Below are 24,342 nucleotides of genomic sequence, written 5' to 3' on the forward strand. Positions count from 1 at the left end.
CTGGCCCTAGCCCTGCTGCAGGTGCCTCCCTCCTCTGGCCAGTTTTTATGGCCAGCTCCGCAGGCCCGCCTGCATGGGCCGCCAGCAGCCTCCATTCCTCTGGCCGGCTTGGTTTATGGGCTCAGTAATGAGCCAGAGGTTCAAACGGCCCCTGATGGGAGCAGCTGGGCTGGGGCTCCAGCCTGGGGAATGAACCCCCCCAGGTCCCAGGCGCTCATTATGCTCCTGGCCTGGGCGCTTTTACTAGCTGTTTATTTGCAGGGTGGGTGCCTGACGCACAGGCAGGCCCCAGTGGGTGTGCTGGGCTCCAGGTGGGGAGCCGGGCCGGGGCAACCAGTGGTGGTTCAAAGCCGCCGGATGAAAGGAGACCTTGTATTTTATGACAGTCTCGTCTGGTTAATGGGGTCCCCGGAGGGCCTGCCTGCCAGAGGCCCTGAACCCCACGGCAGAGGGCTGGCTCTGCGGCAGGCTCAGGGAGCCCAGAGGCTGTGCACTAACCCACCCCAGCCTCGGTCCTTCAGCCCAGCCCAGCTAACTGGTGCCCCACTGTGGGCCCAGCTCCACCTGCCTCCCAGGGTCCCTTCACCCCAAGAGGGACCCTCGGGCTCTGCCTTGGGCCAAGCCAGTTTCTGTCTTCCACTTCCGGTTGACTTCAGAGCCACCTGGACTCTGTTTCTCAGCCTCCTCTTCTGACCTTCTCAGCTCCTCCTTCCAGCCACCCCCTCCCCAGAGTCTGGCATCACGCACAACGTCCCTTTCCCTCCAGCCTTTCCTCCCAGCAAGCCTCTCCTTCAACACCCTGACTCCTCTTCCTCCTCTCCACCCCTGCTCCCCCCATGGGCTCATCATTCTCCCAAGTCTGGCCCAGACCCTCTCAGCCATCAAGCAAACGGTCTCCATATCCTCGGCCGCTCTCTTCCTCCGGAATTCTCTCGGCAGGTGGGCCCCACTCTCCCCTCCCTTCTTCCTCCTGACCAGGCCCTATGCTGCAGAGACAAAACCACATCATGGCCAGAATGGAACCACCCCAAATTCTTAAACAGAAGCCACAACTGGGCCCCCAGAATTGCCGGGTAACCCTCTCTGCACTGCCAGTCACTCTCCCTCCCCGTCTCTGTCCCTCCCCCACGGTCACTCAGCATGGCAGTTCTTTCCGACCTTTTCCATTGGTCTCAAGTCACCTGCCCCAGTGCTGGGTCATCTCTCCTCTTACTTCAGGGACAAAAGCAGAAACTTCCGTTCCAGCCACTCTTTGTCCACATCTCCACCTGTCTCGAGGAAGGGGCTGTCCCACCTCCCACTCCTCTGTGTCAGTCCCCATCCATGTCCAGCTCTTGCAGGTAAGCCCTGGAGGTGGCACGTGGGGCACAGCCCTCCCTCTCCATTCCCAGACCCCTCTCCCTCAGTCTGTGGCAGAGTGGGGCGGGGCAGTGCTGTGTTTCCAGGCAGACACAGCCTTGATTTTCTGATGGCAAGAGGCTGGTGACCAGCAAGCACACTGAACAGCAGCGAACAAGGCTCAACGTGCAAACGGCCCAGGCTTTCCTTGACCTCACAGAGCGCTGTTGCTCAGTTCTGCTTCCTGCCAGTCACTCCGCAGCAATGGCTCAGTAAAGGGATCCACTTAACCCTGCTGAATCCATGTTTTCTTTTGTTTGATGGTTTCAGAATGTTCTGCAGAACATTTTGGTTTCTCCAACACGCAGATGATCCTGCATGTTAGGCTGGGAAGGGCCATGCAGAGGGGGTATAATGAAGAGAATTAAGAAAATCCAGGCACTGGAGTCTGTCACGTAAGAAAATCCAGGCACTGAAGTACGTCCTATATCCCCTTCCTTTCAAGAGACAAGGAGTCATAGAAGCTTTGAGGCTTAAAGCCTTGAGCCACCTCTGGAAAGAAATCGGGCCTGCAGAACCTGAATGCCAGAGAGGCATTTACCCCCTTGAGTAGGAGAGCATCTCAAGGTGGAAGTGAATGCCAGGTAGGATGAGGACGGTCACAAGCTATAGCAGAGGGCCCACTGCCTCCAGCCAGCATGGGCCTGAAGTCTCCACTGCCCTCAGCACCCCTCTGTGCTCTGGGGGCTGCTCTCTGAGGGCAGGCCTGTCCCACCAGGAGGATGCCAGCTGCCCTCAAGTTCTGCCTCGTTCAGGGGTAAAGAGCTGATGCTGAGAGGTAAAGATCTAAACTAGCAGATGCTGAGACACAGAGACCAAGGTCCCCAAATCCAGCCTCCCCTCTGGCTGATGATGCAAACCAAGTCTCCCCGGGTGCCCTCGCCCTGTAGTGAGAGGTGGGAATGAAGACAGGAGGACGATGGCTGAAGGCCTGTAAGCAGAGCCGCTCCAGTGGCTGCCCAGCTTGGAGGGTGACTGTAGGCACAGATGGGGAAAATGAGGCATGGAAAAGATGGCCAAGCAACTCCCAATCCTGTGGACATCATGATCTACAGGCCAGGTCAGCCCTCTTGGGAAGCTCCTCCACAGGATCTGCCCCACTGCCCCTTTGAAGGGACACCTCTGGGTGTCCCTACTCTGCCCACTCAGACCCCATGATCCTTCCTGCTGCTTAACTTGCCTGGGGTAAAGAGGGAGGCAGTGACTTTGGGATCCGGATTTAGCTACAAATGATGGACATGGCACCATGTGGTCACGAGGTGGCCTTGGGGTGGCAGCAGTGCTGGGGATGGTAAAGATGGTGGAAGAGAATGGAAAAGGGTTGGACACAGAGATAGTGAGGCAGCTTTGGGGGTACTAAGAGCAGGGGTGGTGGTGCCATGAATGACAGAACAGTGGTGGTGACATTGGCAGTGAGGAGGCAACAGTCGTGCTAACACCAGCAGTGATGGGACAGCAGTCGTGGTGACATTGGCTGTGATGAGACAGCTGTCATAGTGATGTCAGCTGCGATGGGACGGGGGTCATCACACCATGCTGAGATGGCAGTGCTGGTGACACCGGCACTGCTGGGATAGTGGAGGTGGTGGCCATGTGGAGATGGCGGTGGTAGCTCCAACGTGCTGGGGCAGCAGTGAGGTTGTGACAGTGGCTAGGCAGGGGCGTGGCCAGGTCAAGCTAACCTTAGAAGCCCTGGTGCTGGCACCCCAGGGGACAGGAAGGACACTGACCTTCTTGGCGACGGTACAGACTTGCTCAGCTGGCAGATAGTCGAAGGGGAAAATGAACCTCCAGTTGAAGTTGCCTTCACCTCCCAGGGAGCGATAATGCACATCTGTCTTTTGCTTGTGTTCTTCAAAGCCAATCATCCAACTAGACATACACGTTTTTAGATAACGGTTCTCATTAAGATTTCCAACACAGTATATACATCTTCAATTTAGGTGGACAAGGAGTTAAGAAGGTAAATGAGCTTACTGCAAAAAGAATTCCCAGGAAATCAGCATGATGTACAAAATGTGCCATAAATTTGAAAACGTTCTAACTTCCCACCACTAAACTTGTAAGTTCAACCCAAAGTTCAGTGCCAAAAAGAAATCTGGTAGAGAATGATTTCCCAAAAGGCAGAGACCATCCCCAGGAGCCCTCCTTGGAAGCTTGCTTGTTCTCCCCTTCCCTGAGCCAGAGCCCCCCATGCTGTGCACAACCCAGAGGGAGCACGGGAGCCGCGGCGAGCGGGACAGGCAGGAGGACGCTGGCTCCTACCCTTTCACATAAATGTCGCTCATCTTCTCTCCGGTGATGCTCAGGTCATCCAGGATCACATCTCTGGTGTTCCAGATAATACAACGCAGAAAAAACCTGGGGAGAGGCGTGACTCCAATCCACCCAGATTTCCTACCAAAGGATGGGAGGGCCTTGGCCAAGAAGCAGACTGAACCAAGAGAATTCGATGCCTGCCTGGCTGGACACTGGCCCAGGCCCAAATGAGAACTGCATTCTGTGACCCGAGCAGCCTGAAGGCCAGCAAAAAGAGCAACCGCCTGGTCCCACCCACAGCAGGCTGCAACGCCCCCCACCCCCAGCCCAGCTCAGAGCCTCTGAATGGGCAAGTCACCTTCTGGCTCTCCGTGGGGTGATGTTGAAGGGAGGTCCAGGCCGCCCCAGGGCCTTCGGAAACAGGTCGACCCACATCTGCAGCTTCCCCTGCGGAGACAGGGTCCATTCTCTCCCCACCCTTCTCATTTAACGAACTGTTACCACACACCTGCCCTGGGCCAGGCACTGAGGAAACAGATCAGAGAAACCCAGGCCCATCCAGGGAAAGGCTCACTGCCCTAAACAAGGGACTACAGAGTCAACTGCAGAGGTGGCCGCTTCCCCACAGGACTGGGGCCTGTGCCTGGGGCTCAAGGCTCAGGGCGGGCCTCTCAGAGATGGCAGTGGCTCAGCTGAGTCTCGGAGTCCAGGGGAATGACATGTGCGTGGCCGTGGCGTGTCAGAGAGCACTGTTCAGTTACGAATGGGACACCACTCTCCTTACCTGCCCCTCCTCCTCCCTCTCCGCAAGTGAGGTGTGAATGTGTCTCATCTTAGAGAAGAAGGAGCAGGGATTGAAGTCACTTGGTTAAGTCAGTTCTGCAGGGTCACAGAACTAGAAGATGAAAGAGCCAACATTTCGTTTCCACACCCGTTGTGCCACCTTGGGGAGGCCGGTAGCCAAACCACTAGGTGAAGAGGGAGCTGAGTTCCAAACAACAGAGGCAATGTTTTCTGGCATTCACAAAGGCATCATCATGGCTCACCTCGGCCTTACTCTTTGCCTATAACCGTGTCTCCCCTTCTACTCTTCCAAAACCCAGCTCTGAGGTCACCTCTTCCAGGAAGCCATCCCTGTCACCATCCCAAGGCAGCTATCTCTGTGGTCCCCACCCTTCAGTGTGGGAGGACTCCCCTGCTCCTGAGGATTGTTCTCTGTGGGTGGCTCTGTCACTTGGTCATAGGATGCCAGTGATCCTGGCTGTACACCCTACAGCGGCCCAGCACAGGGCTGGCCATCTGAGACAGAGTCACTGACAGACAGTGGTTGGGTGGGGGCATCCTGAGGTCAGGCTGAAATAGCAAGGCTTCAGGATGACAAGGAGAGGTTGGAGGCCAGGCCTACAGGGATGAGGGGGGAGAGTTAGACTCATTTCACAGGCCCTGAGGGATGGAGGCAGCCAGGGGAAGCCAGGCCCTAGAGAGCCCCTCCCAGGCCAACCATGGCTGCACTCAGACTGTGAAGAGATGGGTCAAGGGGGGATTGACCAAATCCCAAGGTTCCCACTGGCCCTTCTGGAATATCCACGTTGTCAAGGGGGGATTGACCAATCCCAAGGTCCCCACTGGCCCTTCTGGGATATCCATGTTGTCAAGGGGGGATTGACCAAATCCCAAGGTCCCCACTGGCCCTTCTGGGATATCCATGTTGTCAAGGGGGGATTGAACAATCCCAAGGTCCCCACTGGCCCTCCTGGGGTTGGGGCTGTCCGGAGTTCAAGGACTCTGGGACCCAAGGGTCCAGATTCTACCTGCTCGATGTCCGGCTGCAGGGGGCTGTAGAGGGGCCGAGACTCCACGTGCTCCGGGACCAGGCCCTGCTGCCGAAGCACATGCAGAGCCAGACGCTCCTCCACTGGGCCCAGGTGTGGGTTTGGGATCCTGCCAGCCTCTGCCCCAGAGAGAAGACAAAAAAGTTGCAGGAGCTGGGGAAGCAAGAGATGATGGGGCTGCCCAGGGAGCAGGCTGAGCAAAGCTACCTGAGGCTCATGGGGAGCCCCGAACTCCCATAGCCTCACCCCCAGCCCAGATGCACTTGTTCTGGTCCTCATGTCTCACTTTCTATAGGGGAAATCTTGCTGTCCATGAGCTGCAGGCTTAACATTCAGAGTCTCCATTGCCATCATTTCTACCAAGCCTGTTCTATAAAGTTTTCTTCCTATTTTCCACCATACAAATCCTTCCTGTTTCCAAAGGTCACCTTTTCCAGGAAGCCCTCCCTGACTTCTCCCAACTCTAAGCCTCAGCAACCTTTACCCCTAAGTCTGGCATCTTAGTACTGTGAGTATTATGCTCTCATTCATGTAAGTTGTTCTGTTAGTAGCAGTAGCTAAAACAATACCAATAACAGCAAATACTTCTAGAGCAGGAACCACATGCCAGGCACTATTCTTCAAGATATTAACATATTTAATCTTCATAAGGCTCCTAGAAGCTAAATGCTGTGATTGTCCCCATTTTAATAGATGAGAAATTTGAGGCACAGAGAGCACACAGATAGCAGCAGGGCAGCTGAGATCACATGCTCACTTAGGAAAGGTGCATGACTGGGCATGAACACCCCTTCCTGTCCCGGGTGCTTCCCAGGTACAGCTCCTCCTTGCTAGGAGATGGGTCAAAAACTGATGCCACAGATGGGGAGAAGGCATGGGGAGTCCTGACCCTGAGACGCCATGCACACCCATATGTACACACACATGTGTTCACCCATCAGACCTGCCCCCCCATCTCAGTAGGGGCCCCAAAGGAAGACGCATGGCACCTCAGAAGGCATACCGGGCCAGGACCCTGGCTCTGCTCCTAGCTGACTGGGTGGCACTGGGCAGGTGGTTTGCCACTCTTGGTCTTACCAGCCTCCTGTGTAAAGGCAGGCAGATGTTGGACCTCACCATCTCTAGCTTTCTGGCTTTTGTTTCTTATGACTCTGTGACCATGAGCCACAGCCCTGTGCTAAAGCTGCTCACAGACTAGTAGAAGGAAATGAGACTCCCTCAAAAACAGATGCACATTCTACAGGAAAAGGGAATGAAGGGGGCTGGGGAGTGCCTTATGGCCGAGCCTGGCTCTGCGATGACCTGGGAGTCAGGAAAACAGAATGAGACAGAGGAGGGGGTGGGGGATGGGGCATCAAAGCCATCATTTCCCTTTTATAACCTTGGCACCAGCTCTGACATCAAACATCTCTGAAGCAACCAGAAGGCGAGGGCCCAGCTGGGCCTGTAAACACCTCTGGGGAGTCTGAGCTGTTCTGAGTGGGTGATGCAGGCCTGCGGGCATCTCAGATACACGGAGAGCATGTGGTGGGATTCTCCGCCAGGACTGCTGGGCAGAACTGGGAGCAGGATGGGGGCACTACAAGGCCTCCTGCCTGCTTTGGGATCCTTTAGATGCATGGGCTGCGGGTGAGGAACTTGGAAGGCATCATCAAGGTCAAGCTGCCAAGCTGGTGCAATTTAAGTAAACTGTTTCTCAGAAGTGAACTGTATCCCAAACTCCACCCAGAGTCAGAGCAGCCAACGCCAGAAACAGACTGGGCCTAACTCTAACCCTGACACTGGCTTCAGACTCACCTCTGCTCTTGCCCTCAGATGGGCCCCAACCTGGCCTTGGACTGCACTCTGACCCTGGCTGTGCCCTGACCTCTAATTTTCGCAGTGGCATCACAGGTCAGTACTGGTCCTAAAAGTTTCAAGTGCAAATGAAGCCCATCTGTGCTGCCCACAGCCTGCTGATGTGGATTACATCCACTTGGACCATTTATGGTAGCAGAGGGTCTGGTGAGAGAGGAAGGGGTACAGCAAGAGCCCACCATGGTTTGGGGTCACGTGCCAGCTCACCTATCTCTTCAATGGAGTATTCTTTATCCTGAAACATCACACTGCCTGTGCGGTACACGGGCGCCTTGACTCTGCGCTGCTGGCAGAAGAGGTGAAGGAGCTGGGAGGGGCGAAGCTGATCCCGCCACTGGTTCGGTCCAGAGCTGAGGACCAAGCACAAGAATAGATGAGATGCTTCAAGGACACTGACGAGGAACATGCAGGGACCAGTGTACCCCCATGCACAGCACTGCCCACCCTTTGCTTTTACGTGGGTGCCCCATCTGATCGCTCACCGTGACTGGGCATCCCCATTTTACAGAGGGAGAAATGAAGGCTCAGAGAGAAAAGGACTCGTTTAAGTGTGGAATTGCAACTTAAATGTTTTCAATTTCCAGAGTTAAAGAAGCAGACCCAGACAAGACTCGAGATGATGGGAAGGGGGTGCTGTCTACACATGTATTCCCCTGACAAACAATCACAGAATTCCTCCTCGGGCCCAGCTGCAGCTCATGTGTCCTTCCATCTGTCTCCCCTGCTTCCTTCCTGCCTTCCTTCCCTCTCTCCCTTTCCAGGTGCCCAGCCCTCTCCAGGCCTTCTGTGTGCATTACAGAGAACTGGATTATAACAATGTGATGAGCCAGGTTCTTGATTCAAGGCTATTGCTTACAACCAATAACATCTCTGGGCCTCAGTTTCTTCATCTGTGGAGTGGGGATAGGGCTCCCACTGGACTCAATGAGAGAATGGCTAGGAAGTGCTAAGCCCAGGGCTAGCACATGGTAAGTGCTCAGTAGACCAAGGTGGTATGTTGTCAGAGAAGCAGCCAGCCCCCATTCACGTACACACAGTAGGTCTGTGGGAGTCCACAGCGAGCCCCAAACTTGGACAGCAGCCTGTTCTCTAGGTCGATGACCGTCTCACCAATCTTTTCATCCTTGGAGAGGAGGTCATAGTCGTAGAGAGTGATCTTCAGGTCCTTCTCCAGAGGCAGAGTGCAGGTCAGCTCAAACATCCTACAGGAAGGGCAGATTCCTGATGTCACCTGACACGGTGCACCCAAGGGAGAGGCAGGGCAGGGCAGGGCAAAAGCTCAAAACTACCCCATGGAGTCTTCCTTCCTTGGAACCCCTGTAGCTCTTACAGGCACAACCACCTACAGCACTGCTGTACTGGGCCTGAGTGTGTGTGTTGGGGGAGAGGGGACAGGACTTTCCCAAATAAACTGTGCTAGGTATAAGGCAGGTGCCTGCCTGATGGACCACAGAATGAAAGAACGAATTGGAAAAGCACATTGAAACTGAAGCTCTGACCACGACTGGGAGACCAGAGATGCAAGATGTGAAGCTCCAGAGCCAGGAGCCAGAGCTTCGGAATTTACTAATGACGTGGTTTCAGACCCGCTCTCCAGGCTCTTCACACTCACTTCTGGGAGGGGATGGAGGGAGAATTTGTGAAAATATTTCTTTGGCAAGAGCTCCTACTGTATCTGAGACCCCCACCTACCCATCAAAGGCAGAGGTATTCTCCCTTCTCCCCCTAAAATGGGAGACACAAGCCTGGCACCTGGCGCACACTCAGGAAGCTAAAGCAGCTTGTGGCAGGGAGAAGGAGGGCAGGGGCCACATTTGGGAGGAGCTGTGCTCTGGCCCATGCCTGGGCAAGGAACACAAGGACTTCCTGGGAGGAGAAGAGACCACTATGAGGCCAGACTGGAACTGCTCTGAATCCTGCCTGTGGCACCCCCAAAGAGTTACAGCAGTGAGAGATTGTGGAGTAGACCATCTGAGAACCAGGGGCCAGGGACAGCAGCTAAAGGGATGCAGCAAATGCCATATCCCAGGAGGTACAGTGGGAGGGCTCATGGGGGGCTCTCTGGGAATCTCTGGAAAGCACCCACAGGAAAAGTCGGCTTTCAACATCTGCTGTCCAGAGAGTGCCCGGATGACAGGGGTGGTGAGCACCTGGGACAGGGCCCTCTCTCTAGCCCTGATTCTACAGGGGTTAGAAGCTCAGAGGTCAGCCAGAGCAGGAAGGGAGAAACACTAGACCCAGGAATGGAGGAAGGCAGGGCCCCTCCTTCCCTACACACACACACACACACACACACACACACACCCCACATACATGGACACAGACACACATACACATACACACACATACATACACACAGACACATACACACACCTACACAGACATGCACATACACACATATACACATACACATACATATATATATATATACACCCCACACATACACATGAACACACACATACACATGCCTAAACACACATACACACACATGCATACATGCACACATATATACACAGACACAAATAAACACATACACACAAATACACACATATACACAGACATGCACAGACACACACGTATATACACACACAGCTGCACCCAAAAAGGGGACACACTCCCCTGGAGCCTCAGGGAGCTCAGGATTCCATACAAATGGATGATGGGTTTGTGAGATAAAGTGGCTGAGCTCAACGTGGGCAGAAAAGTCACCTGCCTGTCAGTTTCTGCAGGGGAGAGGAGAAGGTAACACCATGGAATACATGCTAACAAAAACAAAGTTGTGCTTTGATTCCACCTCATGCATTATGTTTGTCTGACACACGGGTTATGGAATGGAAGGGTTTCTGTTGTGATCTGAGGGAGGCTTGAAGCACCAGGCAGACCAGCTCGGCCAGGATTGGGGGGAGATGGGGAAATAGGCATGGGAGGGGTGTGTTCCTACACTGGCTCCTCTATCTCCCCTGAGCCCTGACACGCCCCCACCCACCGTGGAACAGGCCCTGCCCACTGCCCCATCACCACTGGCCTGAGGCCCTGCACCAGTACCTGGAGCTTACCGTACAGAATTCCTCTCTCCCACCTACCACTTCCCTCCAATCGCCGCTGGGTTGGGGCTCATCACTGGCCAGGGCTGGCTCACCTTCAAAAGCTGCATTTCCCCAAGGAGATTGGGTCCTCACTGAAGGGTGAGTGACCACAACTAACTCAACAGATTCCAGTTTATAAATGCAATATGTGACTTGATGACATCAGAATAGTAGGTGTCTTCTCCTGCAGGTGCCAGAGAAACAGCCACCACCCTCCGTCTGCATCCTCGCCTCTCTGGCCTAAACAAGCTCACATCCAAAGAGCAACTCAGGATGCCTAGGAACTACCTCCATGCAATGGGCCTTGATTCTTCCTTTCCTTGTCCTTAGATTTCAGGAATCATTTTACTATCTTGGGTCTACATTCTTCCTCTAGCTCTTGCTACAGACACAAGTGGGACACTTACAGAGAATTCATTACTAAATGCAATGACATATACCAGATTGTCATATACCGAAACATTAGTAAAAGGACATTAGTGGGAAAACTGACGAAATCCTTAAAAAAAAGTCTAGAGTTTGGTTAATCATAATGCACCAAAGACGGCTTCTTCATTTTAACAAATGTCCCATGGTTAGGTAAGATGTTACCAGTGGAGGAAATTGAGTAAAGGGTATATGGAAATTCAGCACCGTCTCTGTAACTGTTTAGTAAATCTACGATTATTCCAAAGTAAAAGTTTATCTTAAAAAAAAAATGAAGAAGAATTGGCAAATGCATCTTCTGAGCTTTCACGTAGATTTCTTTTCCTTTTTTTTTTTTTTTTTTTTTTGAGACAGGGTCTTGCTCTGTCACCCAGGCTGGAGTGCAGTAGTGTTATCACAGATCACTGTAACCTCAAACTCCTAGGCTCAAGAGAGTTGGGGTTACATCTCCCACCTCAGCCTCCCAAGTAGTTCAGACCACAGGCATGCACTCTCATGCCTGGCTAAGTTTTTAAATTTTTTTTGTAGAGATGGGGTCTTGCTATGTTGCCCAGGCTGGTCTCAAACTCCTGGGCTCAAGCCATGTAGATTTCTAATTTTAGAGGTAACTGTTTAGTGTTTATCTAGGAGCTTCTGCTGGGATCAAGTCTTTCACAGCTAAAGAAGAGCTAGCCGATGCTACGCCACCATAGACATGCAAGATTTAAGGAATACAGTTTTGCTCCAGGAGGTAGAGACGTCACAGTGCCTGCCGAAACTCCCCCACTAGACTGCAGGTCATCCTGTCTGGGTCCTCCACCCCAAGACCCAAGATGCCCCAATTTACTTTCCAAATACAGGCTCCAGCGTGCAGGGGATGTAGCTATCCTGGTCGCTCACTGATTTCTTCCCCATGGAGATCTTGATGTAAGGATCACACTGGAGGAGGAGACAAAACGCTTCTGTGAAATCACTGTCCCAACATGTCTTTGGGGCTTTGTGGGTGCCTTGCCTCTGGATGGCATGAGGGAGTAACCCTCAGGACGCTGAGATGCGGGCTGTGTCCTGCCAGGACAGGGCCCTTCCTACACACCACACCACTCCACTTGGCCCCTGACATGGGCTTCTGGCCTTGGCTCCAGCAGTGGGAATGGGCGCCTGAGCCCTTCACACCCCCAGTCTACTACTCCATTGGGAGAGGCCAGGCCCTTACCAGAAACACAACTGCCTGTATTACACACATGACAAGGCCAGGCTGGGTTCCTCTCTGCGACCTCCGCTTAAGCATATGGAAAAGGAGAGGGGCAGTCAGCCTATGGCAGCCTAGGCTAGCCCAGGGAGGCGACCCCCCATGCTTACTGCAAGCACCAGCACCCCTCGGCAGTGGCCCAGCAGCTAGGGCTGCAGAGTGCCCAAGGTTAGTCTGGCATCGAGAAGGCTTCAAGCGTATAAACCAGCCTGCTGGCCATGACCACACTTTGGAGGCTATCACTGGTGCTCAGGCTAAGGACTGCTCTGTTCTGCCCCTTGAAAGGTGGGGTTACAGGGATGGGACACCAGGCTTCCACCCACCACCTGAAGGACACACACTAGGCCTAAACCTGCCTAATGAGACAAGAGGGGACCCAGCCTCATGCCTGTAAACATGCATGAGGCCTCACCCTTGCCTCTCTTCTTTCCTCTTTCTTTCTCCTCCCAACATTTCTTTCGCCTCCCACCCCTGCCATCTCCCCATAATGCCAGGCTCCTTCCCTCCTTCAAATCTCCCCTCTCCATCTCAGGCAATGACTAGAGGCAAACAGCTTAGGCACTTGCGTTGGGCACAAAATGTAACGAAGGCCTAAAACAGTGATCAAGATAAACAGTATTTTAATGCAATATTTTTAAAATTAAAATCAATGTCAATAGTCCATGATGAACAAAATATCAAAATTTTAAATAAAGACAGGATGAGCATTGCCAGCATTCTCTCTTGCCTGGGACTCCACCAGCAGTAGGCATGGCAGTTACTAACCCTGCTCCTCTCCCCCATCACTCCGCCCCACTCACCATTGAGAGTCCCAACCTACACCTTCAGCCTTACTTATCTTTATGCCTTATTCTTGTTCCAGACATACATTAAGCAATTTTCTTTCAAACCTTTGCCTATGCTTTTGACCCCTCTTAAAACACTATTTTCTTCTCCCTCCCAGTCTGTCAAAATCTCATCTATCCTAAGAGTTCTAGTCCTTCCAGGAAGCCTTCTCCATTTTCCCAAAGTCCTGTACTGACATTGACCTTTCCTGACCTTCTAGAGCACTTTGTGCTTAACAGAACTCCATCCAGGCACCTCTCAGTTTTGTGTCTGTTTCCCAACCTACTATAAACTCCCTGAGGCAGAGTTTGTGTCCAGGTTTTGCAAGCCATCTGTACCTGAGCCTGCTACTCTGGGGGAGTTGAGGGCTCTAGGAAAGTTACCTTCCCATTGGGGTCCTTGGGCTGCAGGCCAAATGCTCGGACAATGTAGATACGGACCAAGCACTCCTGTGGTCCCTGGGAAGCCAGCTGGTGGAACTGTCTTGGGGGCATGGGGATGGCTGGGTCTTCTGGGAGGGGATAAATTCTGAAGAGGCCCTGTAAAGAAGAAAGGGTTAATTTTCATTTTTATCATCATGGTTGATATGTTTGGCTTTGTCCCCACCCAAATCTCAAATTGAATTTTATCTCCCAGAATTCCCACGTGTTGTGGGAGGAACCCAGGAAGAGATAATTGAATCATGGCGGCTGTGCCAGTCTTGTGATAATGAGTAAGTCTCATGAGATCTGATAGGTTTACTAGACGTTTCTGCCTTTGCTCCTTCCTCATTTTCTCTTGCCACCACCATGTGAGAACTGCCTTTCACCTCCCACCATTCTGAGGATTCTGAGGCCTCCCCAGCCACGTGGAACTGTAAGTTCAATTGAACCTCTTTTTGTTCCCAGTCTTGGGTATATCTTTATCACCAGTGTGAAAACATACTAATACAATAAATTGGTACCAGAAGCAGGGTGTTTCTGAAAAGATACTCAAAAATGTGGAAGTGACTTTGGAACTGGGTTACAGGCAGAGGTTGGAACAGTTTGGAGGACTCAGAAGAAGACAAGAAAATATGGGAAACTTCCTGGAGACTTTTTGAATGGATTTGCCCAAAATGCAATATGTACAATAAAATCCAGACTGAGGTGGTCTCAGATGGAGACGGGGAACTTGCTGGGAACTGGAGCAAAGGTGACTTTTGTTATGTTTTAACAAACAGACTGGTGGCATTTTGCCCCTGCCCTAGAAATTTGTGGAACTTTGAACTTGAGAGAGGTGATTTAGGGTATCTGGGGGAAGAAATTTCTAAGCAGCAAAGCATTCAAAAGTTGACTTGGGTGCTGTTAAAAGTATTCTGTTTTAAAAAAGAAACAGAGCACAAAAGTTCAGAACAATTGCACCTTGATGAATTACAGTTCAGAAAAATTGTAGCAGAAAAGAAAAACCCATTTTTTTTAACAACATAATGGGTTTATATTTAATATAGCTCTTCTCATCAAAAGGATGTTACTCAGTTAATATAAAGTTTTTTTCTTAACAATAAATCTCTTTTCCATGTCAATGTCTATAGTCTTTTTTAACATTAATTTTTCTCTGCATTTCAGTGTTAGATACACTGAATACATTTTTCTAAACATTTTTTCCCCAGAGATAAAAATTTCCCTTTTTGGCTGACTCTCTGATATCTAAATACAATATTAACTTGAAAGACAACAAAAGAAAAATCTAATAAAAAGATGGAGAAAGACTCCTCAATAATTCAGGAGGCAGTGATTATAAGTGAACAGTGGTGATTTCCTAAGATTCTGGGCAAGAGCTTCCTTCTTCCTATTTCACATGCTTTGAGAATTCTAAAACTATGAAATATTACTTATGTAAGTTTCAGCCATCTTACTTCTTTGACCTGCTTTCCAACTAGCAATACAAATTATAGGTTGCATTTTTCTGTGCATTATTTGTTGCAAAGAAAATATTTTTTTTTCCAATTCATATGTGTATGTTTGTTCCTATTTCATGGAAACAACAAAAAATGTAAAACTCCCTTATTTACTGATTCTTGGAAATTTTCAGACACCAAAGCTCAGATTTAGCCTCTACAGCACAAAGGTTGAAAAGGGTGAGGTTTGATGCAGTAGGCCTTTCAAAGTCACATCTGTCCATTTCCTTTTTGTGCATATACCCCCAAGCAGGCGCAAATGCCTGTAATGCTGAGAACCACACCTAATGAGGGCGACTGCATCACCAGCTTCTACTGCTTTGACAACAGGCAGCACCAAAAGCAGTGGCATGAAGACTAAGGACAACTGTGTTGAAACTGAGGTCATGATGTTGGAATCTTGAAGTCTGAAAATTCCAAAGAAATGGCATATATAGAATTCTATCTGACTTGAAATTTTCCCTTCCTGGAGCTCTGGATGCTGAGATTAAGAGGTTCCACATGACACCACCTTCCAGGAAGCAGCCATTACAGGAATAAAAAAAAACCATTTTTTGAGAAGAAATTCAAGCCGGCTACAGAAATTTGCATAAGTAGCAAAGAGCCTAATGTTAATCCCCAAGACCATGGGGAAAATGTCTCCAGGCCAGGTCAGAGATCTTCATGGCAGCCCCTCCCATCACAGGCCCAGAGGCCCAGGAGGAAAAAGTGGTTTTGTGGGCCTGGCCCAGGGTCCCCATGCTGTGTGCAGCCTAGGGACTTGGTGCCCTGTGTCCCAGGTGCTCCAGCTGTAGCTGAAAGGGGTCAATGAATAGCTTGGGCTACTGCTTCAGAGCGTGGAATCCCCAAGCCTTGGCAGCTTCCAGGTGGTGTTGAGCCTGTGGGTGCATGGAAGTCATGAAATGAGGTTTGGGAACCTCCACCTAGATTTCAGAAGATGTATGGAAATGCCTGGATGCCTAGGCAAAAGTTTGCTGCAGAGGCAGGACCCTCTGGGGAACGTCTGCTAGGGCAGTACAGAAGGGAAATCTGGGGGTTCTGAACCCCACATCTGGAGCACTGCCTAGTGGAGCTGTAAGAAGAAGGCCACCATCCTCCAGAACCTACAATGGTAGATCCACTGACAGCTTGTGCCATACACCTGGAAAAGCCATAGACACTCAATGCCAGCCCATGAAAGCAGCCAGAAGCGAGACTGTACCCTGCAAAGCCACAGAAAAGGAGCTGCCCAATACCATGGGAACCTACCTTTTGCATCAGGATGTGAGGCCTGGAGTCAAAGGAGATCATTTTGGAGCTTTAAAATTTGACTCCCCACTGGATTTCGGACTTGTATGGGCCCTATAACCTTTTTGTTGTGGCCAATTTCTCCCATTTAGAACACATGTATTTACCCAACCTGCACTCCCATTGTATCTAGAAAGTAACTAGTTTGCTTTTGATTTTACAGGCTCATAGGTGGAAGGGACTTGCCTTGTCTCAAATGAGGCTTTTGTGTTAATGCTGAAATGAGTAAAGACTTTAGGGGACTATTGGGAAGGCATAATCAGTTTTAAAATGTGAGAACATGAGATTTAGAAGGGTCAGGGGTTAAAATGACATGGTTTGGCTATGTCCCCACCCAAATCTCAACTTGAATTGTATCTCCCAGGATTCCCACGTGTTGTGGGAGGAACCCAGGAGGAGGTAATTGAACCATGGAGGCCATTTTCCTGTGCTATTCTTGTGATGGTGAATAAGTCTCACGAGATCTGATGGGTTTATCAAGGGATTCTGCTTTTGCTTCTTCCTCATTTTCTCTTGCTGCTGCCACGTAAGAACTGCCTTTCACCTCCTGCCATGATTCGGAGGCCTTGCCAGCCATGTGGAACTGTAAGTTCAATTAAATCTCTTTCTTCCCAGTCTTGGGTGTGTCTTTATCAGCAGCATGAAAACAGACTAAAACCAAACTAATGTAATTGTCACCAACACAATCACCATCATGACTATCACTCTCATCTCTACCAGAGTCACCACCACCGAGACCACCAAGCCCAACACCATCCCAGCACCACAGTCAGATTCTGTGTTGGTGGCATCACCATCACCGTCTCTGTTACCCACAGGGTTACCAACATCAGCACCAGGGTCACTGCTGTGGTTTTGATCCCTCCCCTTCATTTATTGCTCTAACACCATAGTCTTAGGCCCACCTGGGTTAGGGACATGTCCTCAAGGATTTACCTTAAATTCGCCAATGACAGATGGATCTTCTGTCTCCTCCTGCGTCTTGCCCCGGTACAGCTTGAAGGTGTTACAAAAGTCAGACAGGCCCTCAAAGGCCTCCACTTTCTCCAGTTGCGTGTCATAGACCTGCCATGCATTGGGGATTAGAAGAGGGGACAAGAGAAAGAAAGAAAGTAGAGCAACAACAAAGGAAGAGGAAACAAGAGAAGGAGGGGAAACGCAACAGTATGAGAGTGAACAAAGAGAGGGAAAGAAGAGAGAAGAAGACAAGGAGGGAGAATGGCCAAAAAAAAAAAAAAAAAAAGGAATGAAGGCAAAGAAAAGTGCAGGGTTGGAGAGGTAGAGAGGTCACAGAGGGAGCCAGGGAGGAACAGAGGAGGAGATAGAAAGAAAAGTCCAGGGAAGGGAGCAAAAGGGACGATATTTATTCAGCTCCATTAGGGAATAGGGTTTTCTGGTTAATCAAATATTCTAAGTACCTGAGAGTCATCAGAGACATTGGCAGTACATTTTTCAAAATAAAAAGATTATAAATGAACAAAAGAGTGGACTGATGTTTTATTTGAAGACTGTGACAAATGTCTGGAAAATTAATGGGTCAGGATTTCAAGCAAAAATGTTCACGTACAGGGTATCCAATGACAATGGTATCAAATACCAAGCTAACCATGTCTTCTGAGCATCACTTTAAATGTGTTAACTCAATTGATGTACCTGTCTCTTCTCAAATAGCCAATGATTATTATCTGTTAAAGCAGGGTTTTAGAATTGCTTAGGCTTTAATAAAACAGCAAGATTTTTTTTATTGTGCTGATAAAATGTACCTAATAAACAGTAGCATTAAACAGGTTAATATACATGCTAAATCGCTCACATCTGAAATCATCTTTCTAAATACTATTTCTTATTTAAGCCCAACTCAAATTCTGTCTCTTCCTTGAAGCTCAAGTTCTATCTTTTCTAATAAATACTTAATTATGTAAGTGATACAGGCTTGTTATTTAAAATTTAGAAAAATATAAGCAAATATTTTTAAATTTTAATATTGTCTTAAATTCTTTGATTCTCAAAAATAACTATTTGAAAGCATTTGGTATATGTCCTTTATATATCTTCTTTATATATATAATTTTTTAACCAAAATTATGAACTCACAAGATCCAAACTTGTTTTGTAGCTTGTTTTGTGGGTGGAGGAGGCAAGTGAGGGGAAAAGTCTCACTCTGTCACCCAGGCTGGAGTGCAGTGGCGCAATCATGGCTCACTGCAGCCTTGACCTCCTGGGCTCAAATGATCCTCCTACCTTAGCCTCCTGTAGCTGGAACTACAGGTGTGCCGCCACACCGAGCTAATTGCTCTTTTTTTTTGTAGAGACAAGTTCTGGCCATGTTGCCCAGGTTGGTTTCAAACTCCTGGACTCAAGCAATCCTCCCACTTCATCCTCCCAAAGTGCTGGGATTACAGGTGTGAGCCACTGTGCCTGGCCTGTCACTTGTTGTTTAATCTAATGATGTACCATGAAAATCTTTAAAAGATCAAAACATAGACTTCCATAATACTCTTCCTACTGACAACATGATATTAAATTTTACAAATATATCACAAGATATAATGAACATTTAGTTTTTCTGTTTTTTAATTTTTTTTTTTTTAATTTTTACCTTCTGTAAAGACGGGGTCTCACTATGTTTCCTAGGCTGGTCTCCAACTCCTGGCCTCAAGCAATCCTCCCACCTCGGCCTCCCAAAGTGTAGAGATTATCGACATGAGCCACCAGACCCAGCCACTATTGTTTTTTTAAACCACTTACAGGGTATAGGAGTTTTAAAAACTCCAAGTGTTCTATGTACCTGTTTAAATTTATCTTTATGATAAGCTCCTAGAAAAAGAATTCCTGGTCAAGGAGTATGCACATTTTAAGACCTCTGATGTGCACAAATTGCACTCTGGAAAACTGTATAGTTGCATATACTCCTATCCACAGTGTACTAGTGTATCCACAGTGCCCACATTCCCAGTCTTTCACCATCACTGTACATTTTCACCCTTCTTTAACTTTGTTAATTTGGTAGATGGAAGATGGTATGCTGAATTTTTAATTGCATTTACTTAATAGAGATCATAAAAACAATAGAGAAACTTGCATGGGTTTATCAGCCATTTGTATTTATTCTGCTCATCCTTGTCACTTGTACATTTTCCATCTATTTGTGTCTGTTTTCTGTTCGGCGGTGATTTGAGAGACTTCTTGGTCTATAAAGGATATTAACCTTTAGTCTATCAAATATTTGTCCCAATCTGTCACGTGCCTTTCAGTTATGTTTATATTTATGATATTTTTATTTATGGTATGTTTATGTTTGTGTTTATATTATATGTATGGTCATGTTTGGTTATCTTATTTTTGTTTATATTTATGATTTTTTAGCCATACCGGAAATTTCTAGAACATCTCATCTAAAGATCTTTTTGTTTATAGTGTTTGCCTTTCAAATTATACTTACAATGTCTTCATAGCAAGATATTCAACATTCAATTCAATTTGGTACACAGTGTAAGGCAAGAATTTATTTTTTGTTAAATGGTTAGGTAATTATCTAAGCATCATCTTTCCCATGACTTGTGTAATACGTCAAATGCTCACACATCCTTCTGTTTGTGATCTCTGCTCTGCTCTGTTGATCTGTGTGTTTTTCACTGATACCATGTTTTAATCACTGTGGCTTCATAACCTGTTTCATTACCTGATGTTCTTCCAGATGAAATTTTAAAACATGAAGTTCCATTCTAAACAAATGTTTCTTTGGAATTTTTGTTAGGCTTGCATTAAACATAAAACTAATTTTGAACAGAGGAATTGGTATCTTTATAGTATCAGCATTTTAATACAGGAACATGATCTGATTCTCAGCTTACCCCAGACTTTTATTATTTATAGGCATCTTCGCACAGAGCCTAGGTGTTTACTGTTGAGTTTATTCCTTATGAAGCTTTTTTTGTTGGTACTATGAATGTGAATTTTTCTTCCAACAGATTTTCTAAATAGTCGCTGCCATCTTAAGGGGTTCTCCTGATGGTCTAATTTTTCAATTGGTTCTCTTCAGGTGGTAAGCAAGTCAGTCAGACAGAGGGATAATTTTGTCTTCTCCTTTCTAAAATGAACGACCTGTTTCATTTTGTTGACGTTGTAATGTTAGAAAATTCAGAACAATGTTAGTGACAACATTAACGTGATCATGGTGAGTCTTGTCTCTGTCAAAAGGACTGCCCTAGTGTTTCACTCAGTACCTTAACCTACACTGAGTCATAGGGTATTTCAGTAATCTTCAATCAATAAGCCATGGACTCTCACACCAGACAAATGCACTTAGGAACATTCTTGATAAATACAGGTTCAATTTTCACAGTAAAGAAATCTTCTGAAGTAATAAAGCTGGAGGTTGGTTGTTGGCTTCAAAGATGTTCTTTTTAACATTAAGGAAACTCCTATTTCCAATATGTTACTTGATCTTATAAATCATCAATAGATATTGAACTTTCTGAATGCTTTTCAGCACCAACTGAAATAATCTTTGTTAATGTTACCTACTGATATGATGAATACTGTTCATGATTTCCTAATGTTTGAACTTTTTATATTCCTGGAATAAAGCCAATTTGGTTTTCATGACATTATTTTATTACTGGTTAGATTTCATTTGCTATTATTTCTCTAAGATTTTTCATATATATTCATGTTATAAATGATATTTATACATATGGCTGAACTTTATCAGATTTTGGTGGTAATTCTAGCTCTATAAAAATCAAAGTTTTCTACATTTTAATATTTTCTCTGCTGTAAAACAGCATATATAGCAGAGGAATTATTTATTATTTGAAAATTTAGGAAATTCACTTCATAATTCCCTGGCTCCAGCTCTCTCTTTGAAGGTCATTCTTTGACAATTTTCTTGTCTCTTTCATAGCTTTTGCTGCTTCTTGAGACAGTTCTGGTATTTCTCTTTTCCTTCAAATTATCTCATTTTAAGATTTTCAAATCTATTAACATAGAAATATATTTAGAATTTTTCTAAAATGTCCTAACTGCCAATTATCTCTACTGTTGTGTCCCTATTTTTCCTTGTGGATTTTGGCTTGGTTTTCTCTATTTCTCTAAAGTAGATTTGCTGGAGAGTTGTCTATTTTAGTAGGCTCATTCCAATCAAAGTGCCAATTATTTGAGTTTTCAGTTCAACTCTATAATTTTTTTTCCAATTTTTTGTGCTTTTTTTTCCCCTTTTTATTTTTTCTTTTTCTTTTTTGTCCCGATGTTTTAAGGGCTTTTCATTATCATTATTCTTTCTACTTCTTGAATTGAAGCTTTATTTACTTCACTCCCTTTTTCCAGATAATGAAAATATTCACTTACATGAAATTGTCTCCACTCACTACTGTCCTGGCATTGCCTCATTTGTTTTGATATATAATGTTTCCATTTTCATTTTCATGGCATTCTGTAATTATAGTTTTACCTTTATTATTATTTGATCCCAGAGTTAGATACTTAATCAGTTTTCATTCTTTTGTAATTAATGTAATTTCTTAAGGCCACAAATTTCCTCCGAATGCTACTTTAACTATAACCATTAAGCTCTAATATGTAGTGTTTTGTTTCCTAGATGCTCTGTGATTTCTGTCAGTATTTCTCCTTCACTTAAGAATTGTTAAAATAGAGTTTTTTATTCTTTAATTTTCCAGGAAGAAGAGGCCTTTTGGGCTTTTGATCTTGTTATAAATTTCTAATTTTATCGCATTACAATCAGAAAATGTCTGTGGTATTGTCACTTTTTGAAATTTATTAAAGTTTTCTTCATGGCTTGTTACATGGTCAATTTTAGTAAAAGTGCCACAGTTGTAGCCTTTATTTTCAGGCTACTGGGTTAAATCAGGTTACTAATCATGCCAAGCCTTCTATAACCTCTGACTTTTTTTCTTTTTTTGAAAAAGAGTCTTGCCCTGTCACCCATGCTGGAGTGCAGTGATGCTATCTTGGTTCACTAAAACCTCCACCTCCCAGGTTCAAGCGATTCTCCTGTCTAGCCTCCTGAGTAGCTGGGATTACAGGCTTGTGCCACCACGCCTGGCTAATTTTTGTATTTTTAGTAGAGATGGGGTTTCACTATGTTGACCAGGCTGGTGTCAACCTCCTGACCTCAAGTGATCTGCACATGTTAGCTTCCCAGAGTGCTGGGATTACAAACGTGAGCCACCACGCCAGGCCTCCTCTAACATTTTTGTCTCCTTGATCTGACATGAACTGAAAGCAGGGAATTAAATCTCCCCCTACCAACCAGTGTGTTTCTATTGCTTCTTATATCTCCTGTAAGTTGTTTTTTGTAAGTATTGATGTTATATTATTTAGCATATATTCTCATAACTGTCTTAACTTGGAATTGTACCATTTAGCATTATCAAGTGTCATCCTCTGTCTCATTTAAGAACCTGAGTACTCTCTCATCTAATATTAAGATTACAACTTCTGCTGTCATTTCATTTGCATTTGCCAGGTACACATTTTCCCAATCTTATTTTCAAACTTTATATGTCTTTTTACTTGAGAGTTAGATTTTGCTTTGAAATCTGATTTAAATGTTTTAATTAATAAATGGCTGCTGCAACATGTATTGATGTGATAGATATGTTTAGTCTTTTTACATTTATTTTATAATTATATACCATGTAATGTATTTATATCTCATTTCCTCATTTCATAAGTTCTTTTTTTTTTAATCTTTGACTGCATGGTCCATTTTCTGTATGTGGAGAGGAGGGCTGTGGTGCATGTGTGCAGTTCTTCTGACAGGTGGGATGACCTCAGCTTCCGTTCTAGTATTATTGTACATTTATATATTCTGATAATACTTAGCCCTTTGTGTCTTTAGGCATAGTATTTATAAGGTCCCTACTGGAGCAATAATAAAATAATCCAATTTTATCTCCCTCTTTCTCCTTATTACCCAGTTTTAGACAACAATATCTTCCTTCACATTTACCTTTATACCTTTTGCTTGTAACCTGCTTCGATGCCTATTATGTGACTTGCCAATTTCAAATAATATCTGTCCACTGTATTTATTTTATCATATGGCAATCAGTGTCCTTTCTGTATATTCCATACTCTTTTGTCTTTCTCCACCTAATTTTTGTCAGTTTTATCATTTCTACATTTTCAGTATATATGATATTTACATTCTTACCTATTACCTTAACCCTTCCATTTGTTTTCATTTTGGCTCTAGGGTAAAATATGACCATATTCGGTCTTTTTCTTTTTTATTTTTGGAGACAAAGTCTTGCTCTATTATCCAGGCTAGAGTGCAATGGTGCAATCATAGCTCATTACAGCCTCGAACTACAACCAGTCCTTGTGTTGTGGTTTCTTTTTTCTTTTTTTTTTTTTGAGACAGAATCTCACTCTGTCACCAGGCTGGAGTGCAGTGGTGCGATCTCAGGTCACTGCAACCTCCGCCTCCCGGGTTCAAGTGATTTCCTGCCTCAGCCTCCCAAATAGCTGGGACTACAGCTACATGCCACCACACCCAGCTAATTTTTGTATTTTTTTAGTAGAGACAGAGTTTCACCATATTGGCCAGGATGGTCTCAATCTCTTGACCTCATGATCCACCTGCTGGGTGTAATTCCAAAGTGCTAGGATCACAAGCATGAGCCACCATGCCCAGCCCTCTGTGTGGTTTCTCCGGTTAACTTTCCAGTTAGCCAAAGTTCATCCCCTAGGAGTTCCCTCAAGACAGGCTGATTGGAACCATATTACCCTAGTTCCTGAATATGTGTAACTAATTATCTGTAGTCTTTATGCTTGCAGGGCAGCTTGGCTGAACATATAATTCTCAGGTCACCATAAGATTATCAAGATTTCCTTGATAATCTTATATTGGTGTTTTATTGTCTGTGAATATTGAATGCTGTTGTGAAAAAAATTGAAGCCACTTTGATTTAGTTCCTATTTTAAATGACTTAATGTTGCTTTTTTCTTTTCAAGGGGTGGGAAGGAGGTATGACCCAAAGAATTATTTCTTTATCTCTAAAGTATGATAATTTTATTAGAATATGTCTCAGATTGACCAATCTTCATCAATGTTTCCTGACACACTATGAACTTTTTCAGTATGTATATTCAACTATTTTATTTCAGTAAGGTTTTATTAAACCATTATTTTTTTAAATTTTTTGCTATTTTTGCTGTCTTCCTCAGAGACTCCAATTATGCAAATGTTAGGTCTTCTTT

The 24,342-nt window shown here is 46.2% G+C and overlaps 1 protein-coding gene and 1 pseudogene across 28 annotated transcripts in view; both read right to left on the reverse strand.

Annotated features, from left to right (window-relative positions):
• DYSF (dysferlin) overlaps positions 1–24,342 on the reverse strand; it is a 231,859-nt gene that overhangs the window by 15,659 nt on the left and 191,858 nt on the right. For 26 of the 27 annotated variants that reach the window (XM_037736130.1, XM_037736135.1, XM_037736134.1 and 23 more), the window contains 9 exons: positions 17,053–17,181; positions 13,295–13,450; positions 11,685–11,776; positions 8,378–8,548; positions 7,554–7,696; positions 5,469–5,608; positions 4,016–4,104; positions 3,664–3,759; positions 3,129–3,270 (listed from right to left, as the gene is read on the reverse strand). In XM_037736130.1, coding sequence (XP_037592058.1) covers positions 3,129–3,270; positions 3,664–3,759; positions 4,016–4,104; positions 5,469–5,608; positions 7,554–7,696; positions 8,378–8,548; positions 11,685–11,776; positions 13,295–13,450; positions 17,053–17,181 — 1,158 coding nt within the window. Of the gene's footprint in view, positions 1–3,128; positions 3,271–3,663; positions 3,760–4,013; positions 4,105–5,468; positions 5,609–7,553; positions 7,697–8,377; positions 8,549–11,684; positions 11,777–13,294; positions 13,451–17,052; positions 17,182–24,342 lie in introns of those variants that run through there. The other variant, XM_037736137.1, reaches the window with a different exon arrangement.
• On the reverse strand, positions 14,353–15,350 carry LOC119470126 (annotated as a pseudogene). Its single transcript, XR_005198997.1, has one exon. The product of XR_005198997.1 is annotated as a small integral membrane protein 30-like (transcript).

This window comes from Cebus imitator, unplaced genomic scaffold (assembly GCF_001604975.1).
Source record: "Cebus imitator isolate Cc_AM_T3 unplaced genomic scaffold, Cebus_imitator-1.0 Scaffold23, whole genome shotgun sequence".
Lineage (NCBI taxonomy): Eukaryota > Metazoa > Chordata > Mammalia > Primates > Cebidae > Cebus > Cebus imitator.